The following is a 24,888-nucleotide window of genomic DNA, read 5'->3' as shown; positions in this document are numbered from 1 at the left end:
AAATTATAATGTACTTGAAAATGAAAAAAGAAACTAGAAATAAAAAACCACTAAATTTTTGGGGTTTGTTCTTATTTTCATTATAAAATCATTAAAATCATCTTTAGAGCGTTTTGTTACTGTTTTATCTTGGTTCGGACTTTAAAAACATGGTTATCAAATTAAATATGTTTTTGAAATCGTAATTTTAAACATTTCAGAAGTACATTAATACCATAATTTGGCATATACACCGTGCCTTCAATAATGCTTTATAAAAAGTCTAAGTACGGTATTAATAGGATTGTACTTTCGCCTCAGCTTTTTCAATACCTTTACAATGTAAAAAAAAATGCTAAAGTTTTTGATACATTTTGGAATACAATTTTTACAATATTAATGCATACTTTGATGTTTGTTTGAAAATTTCAATTCAAAGTTTTGTGGAAATGTTAATTTTTAACAAACGTTTCCACATCATTAAAAACATAGCATTTTTATGGTGCATTTGAGGAAAAAACTTATTGTTGAAAATGAGGTTTTCATTTATTCAGTTTCAGAATAGTTCTAGCTTGTAGGACGTTCGAAAATTCACGCTATATACACTGAAAATATAGATCGTTCGGAAATTCAATCCGCAATAAAGAAATGTTAAAAATGTAGCGCAAACCTCTAGTAAAAATTTTGTCGCTGCCTCATGAAATTTTTTTTTTTTAAATTTAAAATTCAAAAACAATTTTAAATTTCAAAATGGTAGATTCAAATATTGTAATTAAAGTAAGTTTTCTTTAAGTCTTTAAATCTTTTTAAAATTTCCTTATTTTGCAGTGAATTGGAAGGCGAAAAGTATTGGGACACAATTTCATAAACAATGTCATTCCTGTTATTTTTGAACGACTGATTATTTAGAAGTTTCAGAATTTGTAGACTGCGTAAACAAAAGAACTTAGCTAAATTTTTTGCATACTGTTTAACGCATACTGTTTAACTTAGAAATTTTAGTTATAATGAAGAACTTTCAGCGCAGCGTGCATAAACGAAAACCCCCAATAAATGGTAATATTTTATCTAATTTTATTTAATATTTTATATAATATTTTAAGTAATTATTTTTGGTAACATTTATATGGCATGTATAAGAAAAGCGTGCTCGATTTTTTCGATACCCGATTTACTTTTATCTATGTAAATACGTAAATATACTCATTGAACGCATTTAGGAAAAGAACAATGTCAAGAGGTTTTACTAAACTTTTTGGAATTTGATATTTAGTAAAGTTAACGTTTAAGCGCATTATTGAAGTTACGGACAAATCATAAGCTGTTTCAGTTGATATCAATTACTGTACTACTGCAAATTTAAAAACTATGATTTTTACAGTAATTATATAGAATTTTTAGAATTTATACAGATTGAAAATTCGAAATACAATTAAGACATTATCTCGAATTATTGTGTTGTAATTAAAGTAGTAGAAGAATTGAAAAAAAATGTAAGTATTTTATAATTATATTATAATTTATTATTATTAAATTTTAAATAAAGTTGGGTCAAGTCAATGGTTTGTAGTGTAGCACTTTTCCCTTCAACAAGTGAAAATACTGAAACAAAACAATCTATGTTTTACACAATTCAAATTTATTTTATTCGAAATCAAAACTATTTCAAGGATTGTATACATTAAGGATGAATGATTTATGCAGTCTTTGAAATAAAACAGAAATAAATTAAAAGAGGTGTTAACATGATGCTCGATCTTAAGGATTAATTGCCTGAGTTAAGGAAAATAATTATAGTTTTAAGTGGCACAGAATTCCCCGTTAGCTCCTTCCATTTATAGAAATTTGAAAAAGTTTACAGTTTCGGTAATATAAGGCGCCAAAAATTCAGATTTTACAAATTTTGAGGGATGAAAGCTCGAGAGGGAGTGGAGGTGGAACAATTTTTTATAATGAAATCAACTATTTATTAGGGTCTAAAAAGTTATGGTTTCACTGCAACAAATACTTAATAAAAAAAAACATTTTTAGGGTTTTAGGCGGGTATATCTTTTAGAGGGGAGAAGATTTTCTTCTACGGAAATAAATTTCTAGTAAAGATATATGTACATAAAAAATTTCAGCTATATTCAAGGGTGTAGAAGTTTTGTAAACCGACACGCGGACAAGTGGACGGACGGACAGAGTGAAACTAATAAGTGCTTTTTTTCAAAATATTTTTGAAAAAGTGCAAAAACGAGTAGGAATTGATACATCTCCTTTTTGAATGTGAATAATAAAAATAGAGGTATAATCCTGGAGGTTGATACTAATATAGTTTCTGGTTCCAATACTCTTGTCAATAAGTTTAATGAATTCTTTGTTAATGCTCCTGATAAATATTGCAATGAATTTTATAAAAATTTTCATGAGGTAAATATCAGAAATGAGTTACATCAAAGCAATAGTTTCTTTTTTTACCCTATTTCTGCTTTTCAACTACGAATTCTGTTTCAAGTAATGTTTTAAAAAAGATTGCGCTTAAAATTGTGAATCTTCTTACGTATTTGTTTAATTTTTGTATTTATAGTAGTATTTTGCCTGACAACTTGAAAGAAGCTGAAGTGATTCCATTTTATTAAAAGGAAATACGTTTAAGATCAATATTTATAGGCCTATTTCACTCCTTTCATCTTTCTCAAAAAATTTTCGAAAAATGTATGAAGAATAAATTAATGTCTTTCTTTCACAAGATGAATTTTTTTAGTTGTCGTCAATTTGGCTTTCTTAGTGGTAGATCTGCAAAAGATGCTTTGTTGAAATTTTGTGAGAGAATCTATGGTGGCCTTAATAAAAATATGATAATAACGGCTTTATTTATTGATATAACTAAGGCGTTTTACCTTTTCAATTATGATATTCTTTTGGCAAAGTTTTTAACTGATCGATTTCAGGCAGTTCAAATACACAGTACTGTTAATAATAGGCTTATGGCGGAAAGTGGGGCTCCGCAGTGCTCTGTTTTGGGACCCATTTTATCCCTTGTCTACATAAATTCCCTATTTTTGCAAAATTTTTCTGCAACACCTATTGCTCTTCGTTGACGATACGTTTTTTATATATTTTGGTTTAAATACCATGCCCCTAAGTGCAATAGGTTTCCATTGCAGGTGGTTGATGCCAATGAATCATTTTTATCGTCATTTAAATATTTGGGTCTAATCATCCACTCTAAGCTTGATTGGTAACTATATATCCCGTACCTCAAAAATTATTTTAACTATTCTATAAGGCAGCTTAATCATACTTAGTCAATCTACATATATGGTTTGCAAACACTTACTAGCATTGTATACTTTACGATTTTTCAATCTAAGTTGCAGCATTACATTGTTTGCTGGGGTGGTACTTATTTTAATAAAATATATACTGTATACTGATCCTGCAGAAACGTGCAATTAGTCCTGTGTGTAGGAAAAGTAACTTGTCGCCTACATATGATTTATTTTTGAGTCAGGGTATTCTACCTGTCAGAAACTTATTTTTTTATAAGTCACTAAGGGTGTTTTTTATTAGATCGGGATATTTGGAGGTGACACGCAGGTTGTTTAATAAGCTTACAGATTTTATTATAAATACCAGAAACTAATCGGAATTTCTCAGTTTATCAAAAACATTTTTACTTAATATCAAATAATGTCACCGAAATTGAAAAGCTGCTACAGGTTAAAACCCAAAGTATAATTTTTTCGGTTTTATTTTTTGTTTAACTTCAAACTTCTAATTTTTTTTTGGTACAATATCTACAAAATTCATAATTATTATTAAAGCTTAAACATTTAATAAGAATTTTACTTTAAATTACTATTAGCTCAGTAATTTAAAGACTTACTGCTTTTGTTTGCTATACAAAAATTTATAATTTTTTTAATATTACAATTTTTCTTCTTTCAAATTAAATTTTTAAAATGATGTATGTAAATGAATTGTGAATCATAATGATTTTGTTAATTATATTGAATTTAAACTAACAAAAAATCTGTACAAATTATAATTGGAAAATATTTGTAAACTAATATTTGCAATAGCAATAAAAACATGCTCCTTGACCATCATATTGCATTATCCTGTTTTGTATTGTAATATTGAATTGTAATATTTAAATTCATACTTTAAAATAAACGAGAAAAAATAGATTTGACCGTGTCAACTCTGTGATACCCGTACGAATTTGTTATCCTATGTGTAAGAAAATATGCCATAGCTGACTATGGGACAGACTATAACTTTAAGTTACCATATTACCATATTAATTTATGCAAAATTTCAGTACTCTGTTTTCAATATTTTTTAAGGAATGGCCAAACTACTATTGAAGTTGTATGGCAGCTGCCAGAAAGAGCCAAGCTATTTCCACGAATTTTAAGAAACACATTGGGCTCTACTAACATACTTGCTTATGTGAAATTTCAATATCACAGCTTTTATAGTTTCTGAGATGTAGTCAAATAAGTTTTGAAGTTGTATGGCAGGTACCAGAAGAAGCCAAGCAATTTCAGCGACCTTTATCAAACACATTGACTCTACTAATATATTTACTTGTACGAAATTTCAATACCACAGCTTTCATAGTTTTTGAGATGTAGTCAAATAAATTTTTAAGTTGCATGGCAGCTACCCGAAGCAGTACACCGATCATGTCCAATTTAAGTAGGGTTCTGGCACTTACTACAAAAAAATCATTTGCGAAAATTTGGTGACAGCTCAATTAGTTTTTGAGTTATCGCTGGGACGGACGAACGGACGGACGGACAGGCGGACAGACAAAGCTAAATCGACTCAGAATTCGACGCTGGTCAAAAACACACTTGAGTCTGTATCTAAGACCGTTATTTCTTAGCGTTACAAACGGTAAGGCAAATTTAGTATACCCTTCGAATATACGTTCGTACGGGTATAAAAGTAATAATTCAGCACACATATATTTACATAATTGTATATCAATCAATATATTATATTACTGCAATTTTGAAATAATAAAATTTCAATTAACTGTCATAAAACTTTTATTCAAAAATAAGTAGCCGGAAATGATTACCCATATATGATAATTTTTAAGGAACTCTCCTCTAAATGCACAAACAAATATATATTAAAGAAATTTCACTTTTCTCTCTACTTTTTTCATTTCTTACCCTATATTTTTACATTTTTAATATGTACCTACATAAATCTAATATTGCATTATATATGTATGTAGTTCTGAATACTTTGATTATCTTATATCTTTAAAGAACTAGCTTTTCTATATTAACTGAAAGAAAAAGAAAAATTTTTTTAAGTGGTCAAATAATTTTTCTGCGTAAATATGCAAATATTTGATAACAAATAAAAATGAAAATAAATATCAAATATTTAAAATATAAGGTAGGTTTTTTTTCAAAAATATAAAGGAAAAGAAGATGAAGTTGTGTTCAAGGAAGTCGGTGACTTTTTTTATTCACAAAACAAGATTTACACATTGGCTCTGTTGTGCTGTTTAAATTATTTATTTAATTTTTTTTTTCTATTTTTAAAATATAATTATTGGTATTGGTATAACTTTTACCGTTTTTTACGTATGAAACATTATTTAGCTACTCGTTTTTTTAAAAATCAACGTAAAGAGCTAACACGATGATGTTAGATATACATATATAATTTTTTAAGGGAAATGAAAAATAAAAAGAAAAAAAATTAATTAAATTTTTTTTATATTTGTTGTTATTACAGTAGAATCTTGGATTAATATTACACGTAGATTCTGCGAACACAATTAGAATTCTAATAACAATCAACCTCTCCTCTCCCTCCTTTCTTCTTCTTAAGAAGCTGTTATAATTCAGCTGTTATAGTATAAAAGCTTATATTCAATAATTGATTACATATATATTATACATATACATATATTTGATTTCAAATTACACGTCACTTAAAAATTTTACAATACTACTGCAAGATTGCTACAGCAATTAAAATTTGATTATAAATGAGTTTTATATTTGGGAATTAATAAAAGAAGACTGTATTAAACCATTTGCCGTTCATAAGATTCGAAATATGTTGCTAAATCTATGCCAGGATTGTACAATTCACTTTCACAGCTATTCATTTCACAGATCCCTCATTCAAGACACCCATAATCTTTATCTATTTTCATTTAAGTATATTTTTAAGAAAATACATAACTATCTATAATTTTGAAAAAATAAAACCGAACTCTAATGTAACTCTCAAATCACCTGACGATAGTGTGCTGTGAACAGTAAAAACAACAACAACAACAAAAAAATAGTAATAGAGGAATATAAATGCAAATATGAACGTACTCGTACATATAAGTACCAAAATAAAATGATAAAAGCATGACGTTTATTATAAAATCGCAATAGGTCTTTTCATAAACGCAATATATCACGATATATGCAAGTATATATACATATAACGAAAGCTGCATTATATTTGTATTCATAAACAACACAAAACTAATTTTGTTTATTAAACATAGCTAAATTATTAATAAGAATTTACGCAAAGGTAAGATTTTGTAGAATATGTAGCGATATTCCTAAAAATGCAGTTCTTAAGCTTAGAACTTCAAAGCTTTCAAAGCTTAATGTAAAAATTAAATGTAGATCCTTCAAAGCTTTACAATTTTATTCTTAAGAACTGAGTTTTCAGACATACCCTTGTTAAAAATATATTGTATTATTCATATCATGTCTAACTTTTTTAGTAGTATTGCATTTCACAAAAAAACTATTTTGCAGCACATATTGCGTTTATGAAAATCTCTAATATTTATAAATTATGGAAAAAATGAGAAACGAATAGATCATAAAAATAAAATCAAAAATAAAAAAAAATTCAAGAAAAATTGTAACATAAAAGAGACTAAGAGAGTATTGGATTGAAACAAAAATACAAAAAACTTAAAAAAAAAATTTTATAAGCCAGCACATAAATGCCTTTAAAACATTTTTAGTTAACATTATTTATGTACATTGAAAAATGTAAATTCGGTCCTTATTAGAGTTTCGCTTTGTGACATACAAATTTCTTGAAATCCTTATGTCACAAAGCGATAGTTAGTTGCGGTAAAAATCAAACTCAAACATTAAATTCCATCAATTAGTTCAGTTGATATGGTAAAAAATGTAAAATTGGGATTCGAATTGTGAGCTCCGATCTTTCCAAAAAATTTACAGGTTCCCGAATTTAAATTTTAAATTACAAGGCTGGATATTTCTCTTTATATGTATAAAAAGGTCTGATATATTTAAAATAAATAATAAATTATAAATAAAAATCGGATCAGTGGAACTTGAGATACATGCGTGCTCACGCAGATCGACAGCCAGATAAATCGACTAATATCTATGAATAGTTTATTTACGTTTCTCTAGTGTGAAGAAACAAATATTTGCCGAAAACTCGCGATCCCAAATTTGGTGCGATCATATAACCTCCTTATTGTATGCAATGCGGTCGGTAAAAAAACAACAATTAAACACAAGAAGAAATAAGGAAAAAATAAAAAACTATAAAAACCAGTAATGAGCAAAAGCACACACAAGAAACTTACCACTTAAAGTTTTATGCATGCATATACAAACATACATACAATATAATTCTTTTAGTTAGTCAGTTAAATGTGTAGCAGCAACAATAGTAGAAACCAGCACTAATAAAAGCAACATACAATCACAGCACTAATTAAATACAACAGACTACATAAAAATAACAGTAAAAAATATATGTACCTATAATAACATAATAGCACAGATGAAGACAAGAAAATACAAGAAATGTAAGAAACAAGAAAAAGCACAAAAGAAAAAAGCTCACCTTTATGTACAACACAACGGTCACAACTATTGAAATATTTTGAATAATTCTCAGTTACATGAGTTATTCCAGTCGATTAAAACGTTTGGAAAAATTATATAAAAAAAAGAAGAAAAAAAAAATAAGAAGAAAAAAATAAATATTTTTCTTCGCTTTTACCAAACAAAAAATCCGTTATTTTCATTTTTTTTTGTTGATTTTCTTGTATTTTTAATATTAAAAGAAGAAAAAAAATTATTTCAAATTACAAAATAAAAAAAACAGGTGTGTGCTTGATGTAAAATAGTGTAATTTTTTTTTGTTTAATTTAAAAAAAATTTAAAAAATGCAAATGTGGTGAAATATCAAATAATTAAATTTCAAATTTTAAGCAAAAATTTTGTAGTTTTTTTTAAAGAAAGCAACAAAAACTTGAAAAATTTTAAAACAAAAACAAGAAATTTTAATAAAAAATTTTAATTTTAATAACAATTTAAGTTACAAATTTTAATTATTTATTGCATAAATATGTATACAGTGTTTACACCGCATTATATAATTTTTTTATGTTAATTAAAATATTGGGGGAAAAAAAATTGGAAATTCAAATAAATTTGAAATTTAATATTGAAAATTTTTAAAAAATACTAAAAACAAATAATCACACACACGGTAATTGTAATGATATTTTTTCCTTAATTCTACCTTAATATTAAAACTTTTATATTAATTAATGTGGTCAATCTAACTTTTATAAAAATCTAATGTGGTCAGCTCTGATCTTTCCAAAAAAAAAAAAACATACAGATTCATTGTTTTAGCACTCCGAATTTAAATATTAAATTTGAAGGAAATTGGTTAATTATTTCTCTTTATATAGGTAAAAATTTAAAACTGACCTGCAAAAACGTCCAGTTCCCGAGGTCCGATATATCTCACCAAAAACTTGACATCTAAAATTTAGTGCCATCACTTAACCTACATCATTGTATAAAATGCGGTCGGTAAATTTATATAATAGCCCAGTTGTCTATTTGTGGCAGTGGTCGGTCCTTAAAAAGACGAAAGGATGTCGAGTTTAAGTCGCATATATGTACATAGTGTTTAGCGTTACCATATTGATTTCACAATATGAAAACATAGAAAAATCTGGCAACATAGAGAAAAAAAGCTGGCATAAAATGTCATACAAAATCCAGCTTTTATATTTAATTTAAGCACATTTTTATTGTTATATACCTTATGTTTATTAAGTTTTTATTTACCTGTTTCCAACAAAATATAAATTTAATAAAAGAGTTTTTTTTGATTAGGTAATTTTCAAAATAAACCATCCATACTAATATATACATAACCTTATATAAAATATTATTAGAAAAAATTATTAAAAATAGAAATATATAAAAATTCAATAATAAGTTTTAAATTTATATATATGAATTTATATGTGTAATATAAAATAGAAAGCTTATACGGGCAAGTCTAGTTTAAACCCATTTAAATCCCAAACTCCAACATAAAATTAATATGAAATTGAGGTATTTCCTAAGTCCTATATATGCTCCAAAATGGAATAATTGCAGTAGAAACAATAAAATAATATTGGTAATCGTTGAGGTGAACATGATACATACATATGTATCTGGCACATTGTTTATTGATAGCGATCTTGCAATGAAGAAAATTTTTGTCTTGTTTTAAGAAAATATAAATTTTATATAAGCTGGAAGAAAAGTTTTAGAAATATATATATATATATATATATGTATATATATATAAATATGTATGTAAATAATTGAATTACTTAAAATATTAACGGAGCAGGTAGGGGAGTTGTTTTAATTGAATGCATTTCGAAATGATCTTTATTTAAAAAAAAAAAGAATTAATTTTAATGTGTTTTTTCTCCTAATTTTCTATTTTCTATCCTCCATTTTTTTTTATGTTATGTGTTATTTTTCTTGATTTTTGCATAGTCCTTTTAATTTCGCATAATATGTAGAGCCGAATCAAACTCATCAATTGAGTAGGTGAACAAGTTTAATATATTACACGGATCTGAAGTGGTTCATACATACTTATGCTTATAGCAATAAAATTGTAAATTTATTCCAAATGTTGTGCATTAAAAATTGTTATTTAACCAGTTTATTTACATACATACATATGTATTGTATCTAACATAAACTGTTTTTGTCCGGACGTTTTAAATAACGTATATTCAGTTCGATAAAAAGGCAGTGTTTTGAGTGTAGTACGGATCTGTGACACTACACGGTTGTCCAAACACAATTAATAAATTGAAATGAGAATTATTAATATAAAATTCATAATTTACAACTGATACGTAATAAGACATATTTATTCTATTATTTGAAATTTTAAAGTCAGGAATATTATTATAAATTATTTATGTATTTTATTTATATATTATACAATTCTCTACATTCGTGATTTTTTCAAAAGACTTAAACGTGTGTATATCTACATAAATAAATATAATTAGATTGATATTATTTTGCAAAGAAAAAAAAAAGAAGGAAAGAAAAATTCGTGAAGAGAAAATAAATTATTTTAAAAAGTACATACATAAAACACAGAATTAACATGAATGTAGGTAGAGTTGGAGTTGAACTTGCCAACTCTGAAAAATTTCCGCGGCGCAAATAAATTATTCTGTATGAGTTTTATAATAATTAACAATTTGCAGCAAACCGTTTTATTATATTGTGTTTCAATAGTCTCTCAGAAATGACTCCTTTATTTATGAAGTTGTATGATGGCATCTACCTGAATCACTATACAATTTTGATCTCATTTGAAAATGCAAAATTTGTATAGCAAGATTTACAAGAATATATTTGTATTTACAAGAATATATTTGTAATAATTATTGTGTACCATGAGTCTTATATGTTAGATAGTTATTTTTTTCAGCTTTAAAAACGGAACAATAAATTTATAATACCTTACGCTCGTAATATACGTTAAAAGAATTAAAAAAAAAAATATAAAAAAATTAAATTCTCAGAATTATTAAAGAAAAAGAAAGAACAAAAAAAAAAACCTATAAAAATGTTATTTTTTCATTTTTCCATTTTTGTCAAGCGATTTTTCTGATGACACTGATCCAATGACCAATATTGTTTCCGTTATGGAATTTTATGTTGTTTTTCTTTATTTTCATTGATTCTTTTTCTTGCTGCTTTGTTCCAATTATTTTGATTTGACTGTATGTATGTTACGTTATCGTATATAATATCGTATATATAATATCGTATATAAAATATCGTATTCTCTTAAAATATCGCATATATGTACATGCATGTACTTAAATAGATTTAATCTGTTAATGTGACAGATGTAACATCAATTTAGCAATATTAATCACTTGTAAATTTGAGCTACATATAGGAATTTGAATTACGGTGATATCGCGCTGGGATGTTCAGTGATTTTCGTACCCATTGATTAGCATTAAATAGTTAGGGTAAGGGGGAGTACATATATATATATATGCTTCACTATTTAAGTTTTGAAATTCAATTAAAATTAATGAAATACAAAATTCTGCTCACAAAAGATCATTTATTTTAATTTAATGTGAATTTTATTGCAAAATTATATAAAAGTGTTCACAAAGCAAATATTTAATTTTAAAATTGAGAAAAAAAAAAACAAATTTTAAATGTCTTAATTTTCTTTTTTTACTCTTTAAAGTAAATGAAAAAGAAGTGAGATTTTTAATTGATCTTGGAATACAAAAAATCAAACTGCACAAAAAAAATAAATAAATAAAAAATTGAAAGTGAATTTTTTTACTTGTTTTCTTTTTCTTATTTTTTGTTTTTGTTAGCAAATTTTAGTGAAAGTTTATTTAAATATATTAAAAAAAATGATAGAGGGATTATCTAGTTTTTTTTTTAATTTTCGAATGTGTGTATGTGTGCTTTGTGATAAAATTCTTTATAATATATGACATTGCTTAAATATGTTACTTTTAATTATATGTGCCCTATACGTATGTGTGTGTGCACCACTATACATACATACATTAAAAAAAATATTAAGTGCAACTTTAATAACAATATTACAGAAACCAATTCAAATATTACAGAAAACAATTATGATATTTTTAACATAAGTAGGTATATATAAGAAAAAAAAAAATAGTTAAGTACCGTATCCGGTTCGTCCTGATATTTTTCTCCTTTCTATTTTACATTTAAATTTTGCAGCACTTTATATTTATGTCTCAGCAAAGATTTTAAAAACTAAAATTTTTAACATCTTTGGTCTCAGTTTATTAAAAATCACATTTAAAAAGTACTTACAAGAAAATAATTCATATACACAAATTAAACCTCTATTTGCAGGGATGTCAAACCTATTTCGTTTTTATTTTAAAATTTTAATTTTTTTGTCATAAGTATTTTAAAAAAGGTTATTTTAATAAATTTGTCATTTTATATTCGGCACGATTCGAAATTCGATATAACCTGAACATTTTATGAGAATAAGAATAATTTTTTTAAGGCCCTTCCTACGATCTTTTATGATTTTTATCTCCTCTTACATTAGCACTGTATTTAGGCCTCTGGCGAATTTCACTACTGTAGGTAGGCAAACTGCGAGACTTCCATCGGGATCAGAAAGCCGCCCCCTCCAAAGCATACAAGTACAGGCGAGCTAATTTCTCGTATTCACACAATAAGTTTCCTACCATTTCCGTCCTCTTGCATACATGATGATGTTATTAAACAATAAAGTTCTATTTAGTTTTATTTTTACTCGCGTTAGGATTCGAATTTAAAAATATTTATAAATAAATAGAATTTCATTGTTAATGCTACTGTTCCTGCGATTCTGTTGCAAAAACAAAAAAATAAAAAAAAATTATTACAAAATAAAAAATTGAAAAAAGATCAGAAGAAAAACAAAAAGCGCTAAACTTATTATGTGAAGGCATACGGTACACAAATACGCACACAACGAAATACATAAAACAATCATAAATTATAAAAAAAAAAATAAGTAATTTTATTTTTTTTAAATATTTACATAATATTTTTTAATTTACGATTTTCTTATGTTTTGATTAGTTTTTTGTTTTTCTTTTTCACGCATAATTTACATTTTTATTTTTTATTTCATTTTCTTTGTTATTTTCTATTTTATATGAATGAAAAAATTGCATTTAATAAAGCAAAAATTATAATGATAAAATTTTTTAAAATTACATCAAAATCTATGTACATATATTATAATGTCTGTGTGCTCCACGTCTTTCAAACCTAAAATAAGTATTTTGTCCTCTGGAACGCTTTATGTAAACTAACTTTTTGTTATATAGAATCGAAAAGTCGGATTAATATTCAAGTAACATACATCTTTTTGTTTGGAGAATGTTTACAATTTAAATTTGTCACCGTATAACTGTTGGGCCATATTACTGTTTTGCATTACTACAGGGTGTCCGGAAAGTTCCCGTACTTCTAGAAATACTAGTTTTTCTCTTTATAATTCATTATTTGCATTCGTTGTGCAATTTTTCTCGAAGTAGTACCTGTTAACTATGTCTTAATTTTTTGTTAGCCTAGAAATGAATCGCGATAACAAGCGCATTACTATTATAGAATATACACAGGTTAGGTATGAAGCCGGTTGAGGTTGTAAGGAGGACTGGCTACAAAAAAATTACTGTCTCTGATGCCATAAAACGTTCCCAGGAGTTGGGGAGCACATCGGAGAGGCACTTAAGGGAGCTTTGAGACGCGCATTGGATGAAATTACCATCGAACAGTGCGCGTTCTTCGTGCATGTGTTACTGCGATTCGAGCTAATTTTTTTTATTGAATATTGTTATTACTATTCTAATGAACGTCTCTGACCTGTTAACAATCTTGATTTCTTAATCCATGTAGCAGTTGTAAGCTTGTTTTGATCACTGTTACTATTCGTATATTAATCGTTTGCATGTATTAGATTTAGTCCATAATATAAATATTATCGTTGGAGTAAATATTGTTTTTAAACAATTTTTAATATGGAAAGCAGTCTTAATTCAAATTAAGCTTGCTCTGTCCTTTCAACATTTCAGTATATAAACCGCTATTGAATACGCACTAAAAATAAGCTAAAAATTGAATTATACCCAAATTACATAAAATATAAACAAATGGCTTAGTGCGAAATTTGAAAAAAATTTCTCAGAACTAATTTCACGTTTAAATTTGTTAGGTGGTACGTAGTTCTGTCAAGTCATGTAAAATTTTAACCTGTTCCGGCTTATAATGTGTGTGTGGTGTGTTTCAATTTAGTTATTTAAATTTCATATTTATTTTTTTTTTTCTTTTTTTTTTATAACAAAATATAAATTACTGTTTTCGTTGATGTTTTGTTGCATGAATAAATTTTAATGTTTTCATTTTAATTTTTTTGTATTCTTTTTAGTGATCAGCGGCCATTTATAATTTTTTTGCATTTTTTTTTTTAAGTTTTAATATTATAAAACAAATTTTTAATATCTTTGATCGTCTAAAATCGAAAAAACAATGAGAATTTAAAGATTCTCTTTATAATTATCATTTAAAATATGCATATTATGCATATACATGTTTTGTTTTGATAAATAATAGTTAAAAAAATTAAAAAATCAAAAACAATCAATTTAAATAAAAAATAATAAAATTTTTCAAAAAATTTTATGTTATTTTTTTTTGGAGATAAAGAAATAACAAAAAAGTGAATAAAAAAGTGATAAAAAACAAAAAAGAAAAAATAAAAAAATTTCATAATGCCGTTATATTGTTATTATAATAGTATATGGCATAGGATAATGCCAATAATAAAATTTTCTTCAATAAAATCATCACAAATTTACTTTATATTTTTGATTGTTGCAAGTTTTTGTATAACAAATGGATTGGCTCAATATTCTGGTAAGTTTGTATTTTTTAATTATTTTTTTTTTTAATTATTTTTTAATTTTATTAAATTTATGAAAAATTTTAGTTTACCAAAAATATAAAGCTTATTTGGTTATGTGTATAGAAAAATAATTCATCGAGTTATGTTTACATTCGTATTATTAGGCAATTTAGCAAATAAATATTATAAGCTGAATTAAATAAAAATACATTTAAATTGAATTTTTTAACAAATGCGAAGATTAATTATACAATAAACTTTAAATATTTGAATATGTTCAAAGACTATAATATATTCCAGAGATCGAAATTCAAAAGTAATATTGCAATTTAGAAATTTGTAAACTGAATTTGATAAATTTTGTATAAATTTTATAACTCAGCTCTCAGACGAGTCTCGTCGCCTTAGTCTTCAAGATAGTTTCAAATCTATTGGTTCCAAATAGCTTGTCGGGACCCAAAAAAGTCCTTCCAGCCATTTTTGAGCCCAAAACAAACTGAAAAATCCAAAATGTGGTCAAGTTGGGTACTGTTTAAAAGGTCTTGGCAGGTTCTACAAATTTTATACGAGAAATTCCCTGAAAATCGATTTTGTAGGGGTCCAGGTTCCGAAATGGGTCCTAAGAAGCGAAAATTGAAAGTCCTAAATATGGTCAAGTTGGGTATCGTTGAAAATGTCTCAGTGTGATATAAATTTTTGAGCGAAAGCCCTAAGGAGGCGAAATTTGAAGAATCATAAATATAATTAATTGAGTATACTGTTGCAGAGATCTCGGAATGTGTTTTAAAACTTTTTCGTGAGGACTCTCTCGGAAAATCGATCTTGTTGTGGTCTAATCCCTAAAATGGGTCCTAGAAAGGGGAACCGTTGGAAAGGTGTCGGTTTGTAACAAAAACGTGCTGTTTCAAAAACAATTGTAATTCTTGTCATGCAAATTATCATAAAATGTTCCGGGGAGGGTCTGTGGCAAAATATTTCAAAACCTCTATAGTCGTGTGACATATTTTAGAAAAGATGTTGAAGAGTTCTAGAGGTTTTGTTGGGAGATTTTTTTGAAAACATATCCTACCGTGTCCTAGGTCCCTTAAATTCCGAATAAATTTGGAAAAAAAGAAGGCCTACAACTTCTATTGAAATGATTTCAAGATAAAATCTAAAATTTCTCCTTTTGCAAAAACAAATATTGACTTTTAATAAAAACTCTGTTCAATTTAATAACAAATCTTGCTCACGCTAATTTAAGAACTACAAAGATATTGAAATGATATAGAACAAAAAAATTCTAAGAGAAACTTCGTTTTTATTGTATATTATTTTGAACTTCAATTTTACATTCATTATAAATAACGTCTCAGACAGACGATTATTGAATCACTGCAAAACATTTGTACCATGTTTCCAGGCATATACCATCCTCTGTACTCTCTTCTGTGCTGCAGTATACTCTCCTCGGTTAGTTCGGCCTATTATTACTCCTATAATTTCGTGCACAATTCTTGTCATGCAACTTTAATTTCTTTTCGTGAAATGAACCAATACCTTTTTTTTGCGGAATTAAGAAATAAAACGCGTAATTCCCTTCGAAAGCTTTACTCTAGGTAATTTGCCGTGAAATGATTTCTTGTACAGTTGAATTTCAATTAAGTTTTTTAGCCCTGTTTTTTTAATTTTACTAAATTTTTTTTACATTTATAAGATTAATCGAAAAATCTATGTCCAAAAATCTGACGAAGAACAAACCAAAACAAAAGAGTAAAACCAGTTACAAATATTTTATAATTTTTTTTCTTTGTTTATATTTTGAACATTAAAATTTGGTGTTTATTTTTGGCAAAAATTATTTAAAAATATTTTTAAATATTAATCATATTTAAAAAAAAAATCATAGAATTATTTTGAGACGAAATAAAATTGACAAAAAAAGAGAGAAAAAAAATTATAGGTGATCTTATGAAAAAAATTTTCAAACAATTTCTGTGGTTACAAACAAAAATTGTTTAATTCGAAAATTTGGTAAATAATTCTTTGATTTAATCTTGATTGCTAAATAATATTAATACACTATACGGGGTGAACCTGTAACGTGTAAATCTCGGGCGGAGAAAGGTGAGACCAGAAGGGGGGAGAGGACGGGGCGCAAACAAATATTTATGTCCCAAAATCCAGTTTGAAAATTTTAAAATATTTAGTTATAAAAAATATACCATCCATGGTCATTTCTATACTTTCATGCTTTCATAATACCACAGATATTTATCTATATAATATGTATAAAAATGGTACTCATAAGTATGGTGTGTTTTATTTTAACGAGGATGAAAAATGAATACAAAAAAAAATTAATAAATAAAATAAAACCAAAGAAGTAAAAAATGTGTAAAAGGCATTGAATTTTTGTGTTTCTATACTCTTTTGTTGTCTTTTTGTTTTGTCTTGAAAGCAGTTTGACTACATATTTTTCTTTTTATTTAAAAAATTAAAAAAAAAAATTATATATTTGCGTTCCATTTAGATTACTCAATTTAATTTACTCATCTAATGTTGTTAGACAAACATACAAATGTTAAGCAAAGTTGATTTATAATATTAGTTTTGGTAATTCTTGGAGTATTACATGACCTTAATCATGAGTAAATTTGGAAATTTTTTTTTTTATCCGGGAAAAATTTATATGTACGTAAATTTATCATAAGAGGTCCTTTATGTAAAACAGGAAAATTTAAAATCCTCCTATATTATTCCTATATGCTTCAATTTTACTCTTGAAGAAGAATTTAATTCATTTAGCAAAGTAAAATGATTTGTAATTGTGACTGCACACACTTCCTTCCCATAATTAAAATTTATTTTGCAAATATTTTTTATTATTGCATATTTTTTAAAGAGAATACAAATTTTCATAGGAGCCCATAACAAAATATGTATTGTTTGTATAATTAATTTTGAGAGAGAGAGAGTGCATAAAAGCAAGAAACCGATAAAATTGTATTTTAATGAAATCGACCGAAATTTTAAGAGACTTTAAGGTCATTAGGTGTTATATTTGAGTAAAGTTAATTTGGAGGAAGGTTTACGTTTTTTAAATAACGGGACAAATGGACTACAACGAAACTATTTTTTAAACATTATTTTTTATCAAACCAGCTTAAAATGAATTCAGATGATTTTCTATGTATGTTGAATAAGGTAACACCTTATTTTAACCATACTTTTTCTCATACATTTCTATATCATGGCAGCTTATTGTATTCTACATAACTGCCGTATACAAATATAAACGTTACAACAATTGAAAAAAACTAATATCAAAAGCATATAAAGCAAATTCTTCATAAATAAAATATAAATTAAATTAAATTGTAATTTACTTTAAGTTGGCATTGTTCAAACAAAGATACATACATATACATGAATTTTATAAGTAAATATTTAATAAGACTGCATAAATCACATAATTTACAATTATTGATGTTTTTAATTCTATACATATGTACATATGTATTAACAAACTATAACAACAGTTTTAAATTCTATAATTGAAATAGTATGCATATAATCCGTGCATGTAATTTAGGGTTAAAGAACTTTAAAGATGAAGGATGACATAATGACATACATTCAAAATTAGAAACTAAGCAATTTCTCTCTCTTCAATACTTAGACAAATAGTTTTTGTTTTTAAGTAGGGATGGCATTATTTACTCTCTACACGTACACTTATTTCATGAAACAATTTACTTACACTAGGGTCTATCAGACCCCAATGTGTAATATCGTAAAAAAAGATGCTCCGTGTATATTTCAAATGATCGAAGAGCACAATTTACAGAAGAAGAATTTTTCTTATCTTTTTTCCTGGGACAAAAAGCAAATTTTGGACAAAAAAATCTTTAACTTCTTTTTTAAGTTTTCAATAAAAAAAAAGGATTCAAATTCCTCAATATTTACTAACACTGAGGTCTCTCAGACCTCAAAACCACTTTAAGGCTATTTTTTGTGTATTCGCCGAAAAGATACTTACCGTTCAGTTTCTTATAGTAGAATAATAATAAAGAAGAAAATTTCCTTTAAATTCTTGAATTGCCCACTCTAACTTTGAAATAAAAATCAATAAGTCAAATTCGGTTGGAATCTACCAGACCCCAGTGTGAGTATCCGGTGCTAATTAAATGCGAAATAAATCTTTTTAATCATCAAAGGCATAACTTTTATGCAAGAATTTGTTTTGTATTGTTGTTTTGTATAATATTTACACTGTATAGGCAAATAATAGGTGTTATTAAGAAGTGTGGCTATTATCGTACAACACTTTAGAATCTCTCATTTGTATTTCGGGTATTACAAAGTTGACACGATCAAGAGTCTTTTATCTATTTACATGCAAGTGTATAACAATTATTATTAAAAAATTTTAAGCTTGCTAAAGATTAAATTTTGTACTGTACATACAATAAAATCAAAACAAAGCGAAATAGAAAAATAAGAACGAAAAACACAACATTAATTTTAATATTTTAAGAAAAAAATTTAGGTTATGAGAAAAAAAAATTGTTAAAATTTTTAATTTTATTTTCTATACTATTTTTATTGTTTTATATATAAATTTGTATATATGTATATATTTTTTAAATAGCATGACGTGGTGGCAAACAACAAATTTTAAGTAAAATGAACAAAAACAACAATTTTTTTTTCCACAATCCACAATTTTTGTATTACTTATTTTTTTACTTTTTTTAGTTTTTTTTTTTGGATTACATAAGAGAATTTGACAGAAGAAGTAATAATAAGTGAAAACGTTTCAATCGGTATAAACCGACTGAATAATACCCTGCACTTTGACAATTTGAGTTTAAAAATTTGTTTCTGAAATATCTAGAATTAGCTTTCCTTGTTAAATAGCAATTACTCGAACCTGTCAAACCATTCTATAGAAACTTCACGAATATGTTTAATCTATAATTGGACTTACGACTGCCAAGTTTCATGAATCTAACTTTATTATTTTTCCAAATATTTAAAGTTAACTTTTGGAGTTTCTTAGCGGCTACCCGAACTAGAGCTGTTATTTTATTAATACTTTCAGAATATATATGAGAAACGTAATTGAACATACCTTTACAAAATTTTATATAAATATCTCTATTAGTTAAAATCTATTAGTTTGAAATTTTAAACAAAAACTTTTCAAGTTGTGTGCCAGCTACTCGAACCTATTGTCCGAATTTTGATATTCATTTTTTGAATTAATTTGGAATAATTTGGATTAATAATTAATTTTGTGCGATTGGAAGGACGAACATTTCTATATGAACGCAGAATTTTATGCTGAGCAAGAACATGTACACATATCCATACCACAGATGACTTCTTCAAGTGGTTACAAACTCTATACCAAAGTTAATATACTCTTCACGAAAGTGCAGGGTATAAAAAATGACAAAAATAAGAAAATTAAAATGCCAGTGAAACGGTTATGTTAATATTTGTATGTTTGTGTGGTTGTATGTATGTATATATGTTTATGTGCGAATGTTAATGTGCATTCCTAGTGAAATAAAACCATAACAAAAAAAAAAATTGATTATCTAACCGATCAGTTTTGTTGTTTGTTTTTATTATTCGCTAGTTGATTTTCAATGAAAAAAATAAAACCGTTTTCTTGGGCTGTTTTTTTTTTTTTGGAAAAATGCTATCATATGTTTTGAAATTTTTTTTTTAATTATAATTTTTTATTTCTTCCTTCTCTACTTTTTCTTATTGTCACTCTGTTTTATTTTCTTCTCATTTCTTCTTCTTTTTCTTACTTATCTTAAGTTTTATTGATAAAATACTATTTAGATCCTAATGATTAATTTTATTGGTGTCATATTTTTATAGTACATAATTATATACTCCAAACTGCGTTGTAATTTGAGTACCTTATATTTTTGATACAAACTTGAAGTAAGAATAAATACATAATAGAACATATATAATTAGGGATATTTGAATTGCACATGCATTTATTTTTTGATTAATTCTCACATATAACAAAACATAACAACATAACAAAATTCGCACATGACATTTTGAGCGATGCACAAAATATGATCTGCCATGTGGTTCGAAACTTGTTGAATTCGTATACATAAAGTACATTTCTATAAAAAAAAGGATTAGTTTTAATAATTGTCATCTCTTGCAAAAACTTGTTTGTTCTCTAATATTGTTGTTTTTGTGTATAGGAAGTTGCGGTTTTTTTCTACTAACACGTCTAAAAACATCTGCCCATTCTATGGTAGATAACATATAGTTTTTTTTATTAAGTCCGTCCCTTGATTATGAACCCAACAAGTCTTTTCAAATGGTACAATGCTTTCCCTTTAAGAGTCTCTTGGTATTTCTCTTTATTTTGCGGGCAGAAGGGATTGTTCCTTGTCGAGCTCATTAATTTATTGTAAATTATTTATTTATAAGTATTTTTTATATAAATTCTTGTACGATCAAAATGCTCTTATGAGATAATAAAAGTTTTTAAGTTGCCAAGCTCTTAATGAAGTGGTAACGTTTGTTAAAAATTAACATTTGCACAGAACTTAAAATTGAAATTTTCAAACAAACGTCAAGGTATGTATTTATATTGTAAAAATTGTATTCAAAAACGCATCAAAAGCTTTACCAGTTTTTTGTACAATGCAAATGTATTGCTAACTCTGACACGAAAGTAGAATTGTATTAATACGTACTTAAACTTTTTATAAAGCATTGTTGAAGTCACGGTTTGTTTATAAATTAAATGCAGTTACAATATACTACACAGCAAGTTGCGGTGCAAAATTATCGATATATCGTAATAGTCGATAGGTCATCGATATAGTTTTTTATCGATATCGATGTTTTCCAACATAGTGTGTTGATACTCGTTGAGCATTGAGACTCGAAATGAAATTTTTTACCGACCGAATTACATACAATAATGGAGGTTACGTGATGGCACCAAATTTCGGATGCCAGGTTTTCTGTGATGGGAACGCAGTTTTCCATAGTAGAGAAGCGTAAACAAACTATTTTTAGAAAGATTTCAATCTGCCTGCCTGTCGCTCTGTGTGTGAATGTGTGTATCTCATCTTGATCTTGATGAAATTTTGTATGTAAGTTTATTTCGGCTATGTCACGGATTATTCAACTTTTGGGATATTTCAGGCGTCGGGAACTGGAACCTTTTGCGGACTAATTTTACATTTTTGCACATACTTATAAAGAGAAGCATTCATCTGATTTCTTTAAAATTTAATATCTAAATTGGGAGTGTTAAAACAATGAACGTATAAATTTTTTGGAAAAATTACGGCTCGGAAACCAACTGGTAAACGTGTCAGGGAATTCGGATGGCAGAAAGTGAAACTCTACTAAGAGCCAAATTTACATTTTCGAAGAATGATAAATTAAAGCTAATTAGTGTTCTTAAAATTGTAATGAAGTGTTTAAAACGAATTTTTATAATTTCTGTAAGACATCCACTAAACTGGACAATATACATTGCATCGGTTATTTGCTGATCAAACTGTCAATAATTTTATCGTCTTAAATAAGTAACACTTTTATTCAAAGTCATAATAAGATGATGAGAGCCAATATATTAAATTAAGTATTTTTTATTTTATCAAAAAATTTCACAATTTTTTTTTTTCGAAATTTAAAACTTAATTTCTTTATTAAGCACTTATTTCTTAACGTGTAAATAAGTATAGTTCACTTTCTAATGAATTTTGCATACTTTTTCTCAAAATAATATGTGTGTATAATATTGTTTGTGCATGAATAATTGTGTAAAATATTTGTTATTTAGGAGAAAATTTTTGATTTTTTTTTGGAGAATATTTTCGAAAATAGATTTTTCTTTTGAGCCAAATCATCATCACTTATATGTGTATAGAAATTACTAATGATAGTGATAATAATCAATGTATCATCATCAGTCGTTAATCATCATCAATATAAGGTAATAATAAAAATATCAGCAAATATTTTATGAATTGTTCAATGTAATTTTTATCCCGTAGGCAATTAAATGGAGAAAGTTTTCTTGAGTTTGTTTCTGTAATTTAAAAACCACTTTTTTTTACCTTTCTTTCTATAATATCGTCTTATATATATATATATACGATATTAATTATAATATATACATATTATTCATAAGTATGTGTGTGAACCTGGGATCGAAAGTGCACTTATTTATTACTATATTATTATAAGTATGGGCTTATAAGGTAACTGTATATATATATATATAATAAAGTATCAAATTTTCAAGAGTTTTGAAAAGACAAGTGATATTTTCTTTTATTATTGGTATGTCATTGTATACAATTAAACATGACGGTATTTCTTAAATTATGTATAGAAATTTTTTGCATTATATTAACTTTAATGTATAGAATGTCAACGGCATTCTATACATTCGAACCTGTTAACCTTCATATATCTGAGTTGGATTTGGGCACAACATGACTGCTAAATTTCATGCATTTTGCAAATTTTTGTATTAATTTTGAAATTTTTGAATATATTCAAAATATTTAATCTTTTTGAGTTGTATGTGGCAACTACTCGAACTCTTCGTTCAACAAAATTCATTTCTAAAATTTTGATTGTTTTCAACTATTTTCGGTTTTAAGTTATCGTGCTAATAGGAGGATGGATCGAGCGCAGTCGAATGGATAGACGGACATATGTCCAAGTCAATACAGAATTTTATGCTAAAAGAGCGATTACAAATTCCATATACGAAAGTTAATACAGGTACTCTTTTATTAAGGCTTCATCTAGAAGAAGGGTTAATTTTTTTTTTAATTTCTACTAAATTTCTGAAAACAAAAATTTGTGTATTCACAGAATTACTTTAAACAATTATTTTAACTTTGAAATTCCATTTAAAATACAGGCAAGCTACAGACTTAAATTGTTCAATGCAGTGTGATTGCACGGGCATAGAGAGATCTATTATAAATGAAGGTAGGCGCAGATATTTATTTTAATTTTTTTATATATAATTAATTAGGGAGTGCTCAAATGAAGATTTCTATATTAGAAAATCATTATTTTGTGTTTTAATATTGTTAAAATTTATTTAAATATTATTAAAATAATTAATGTACATATATACATTCATATATATCACACTATTTCTGAAATATGTATAATATGTTTATAATGGTTGCAATGTTGAGAAGAATAAATTTGTACTTATATAGAAAACACAAATAAAAATCTTTGAGAAATTTTCAAACCGAAAAATTGGGCCATAAAAAAAAATACTTCATTAAAAAAAATCATTATTTAAAATACGTATATACGCTGTGTGTGTGGGTTTGCGATTATGTATGGTTATTTTACTCTAAGATGATGTGTGTATTGTTGTTAATAAGTGTGTTACTCTAAAATAACGAGTGTTATAAGTACCTACATGTATATATACCCTGTAAGCACTTTTCTAAACAATAGGAGACAAAAAAACAAAAAAAATACCCACTTATGAATTTGCAATGCAATAAAATGCAATTACCAAAGGTATAAGGTTTGTGAATTGTGCATTAATTAAATTCATACTTACATGTATATGAAAATTACAATATGAAAATTAAGAAAAATACAAATATGAAAAATTAAAAATTCTTCATTTCCCGAAATATAAAAAATTTCAGCATATTTCTATAAAAAAAATGTCATAGGAATATGCTTTAAAATTTTAAACGCTGTTTGTCCGCTCATCTTTGATTTGCATTAAATATCTTATACATAGCAATTTAACGTATAAATATTTTTCTTTTCTGTTCAAGTCAGCATACGAAAACACTAGATATAAGCACTAGATATTTTCAGGTGATTAGCTAGATTTGAACAATAGGTATTTTTCGAAAATGGAGGAGACTTCAATGAATTTTCTTGGTGAGTATGGCGCGTCCATACTTACCGAGAAGGAGTAGGGTGGAGTTTCAGCAAGAGAGCTGCGAGAATTTGTTATACAAACGTACATATGCAATGATTGTAGATGTTTATATGTGTTTGATAATATTTAATAATATTTATTAACAAAATAAATGTGTTTAGGAAATTTTACCAGTTTTCTTGCACTTTTTGAAGAGGTTTGAT

General features: G+C 26.4%; 1 protein-coding gene across 2 annotated transcripts in view; it reads left to right on the top strand.

Annotated features, from left to right (window-relative positions):
* Window positions 1-7,513: 7,513 nt before the first annotated feature.
* The window catches only part of LOC129613770 (putative uncharacterized protein DDB_G0282133), a 46,859-nt gene continuing 29,484 nt past the window's right edge, over window positions 7,514-24,888 (top strand). Inside the window, exons 1-2 of one of the 2 annotated variants that reach the window (XM_055527981.1) lie at window positions 7,514-8,109; window positions 14,278-14,765. In XM_055527981.1, the coding sequence (XP_055383956.1) occupies window positions 14,621-14,765 (145 nt within the window). In that variant the 5' untranslated portion in view covers window positions 7,514-8,109; window positions 14,278-14,620. Of the gene's footprint in view, window positions 8,133-14,277; window positions 14,766-24,888 lie in introns of both variants that reach the window. The other variant, XM_055527980.1, reaches the window with a different exon arrangement.

Source organism: Condylostylus longicornis, unplaced genomic scaffold (genome assembly GCF_029603195.1).
Source record: "Condylostylus longicornis isolate FDR11 unplaced genomic scaffold, ASM2960319v2 ptg000091l, whole genome shotgun sequence".
In the NCBI taxonomy this organism is placed as follows: Eukaryota; Metazoa; Arthropoda; class Insecta; order Diptera; family Dolichopodidae; genus Condylostylus; species Condylostylus longicornis.
This window is presented reverse-complemented; position numbering and strand designations above follow the sequence as displayed.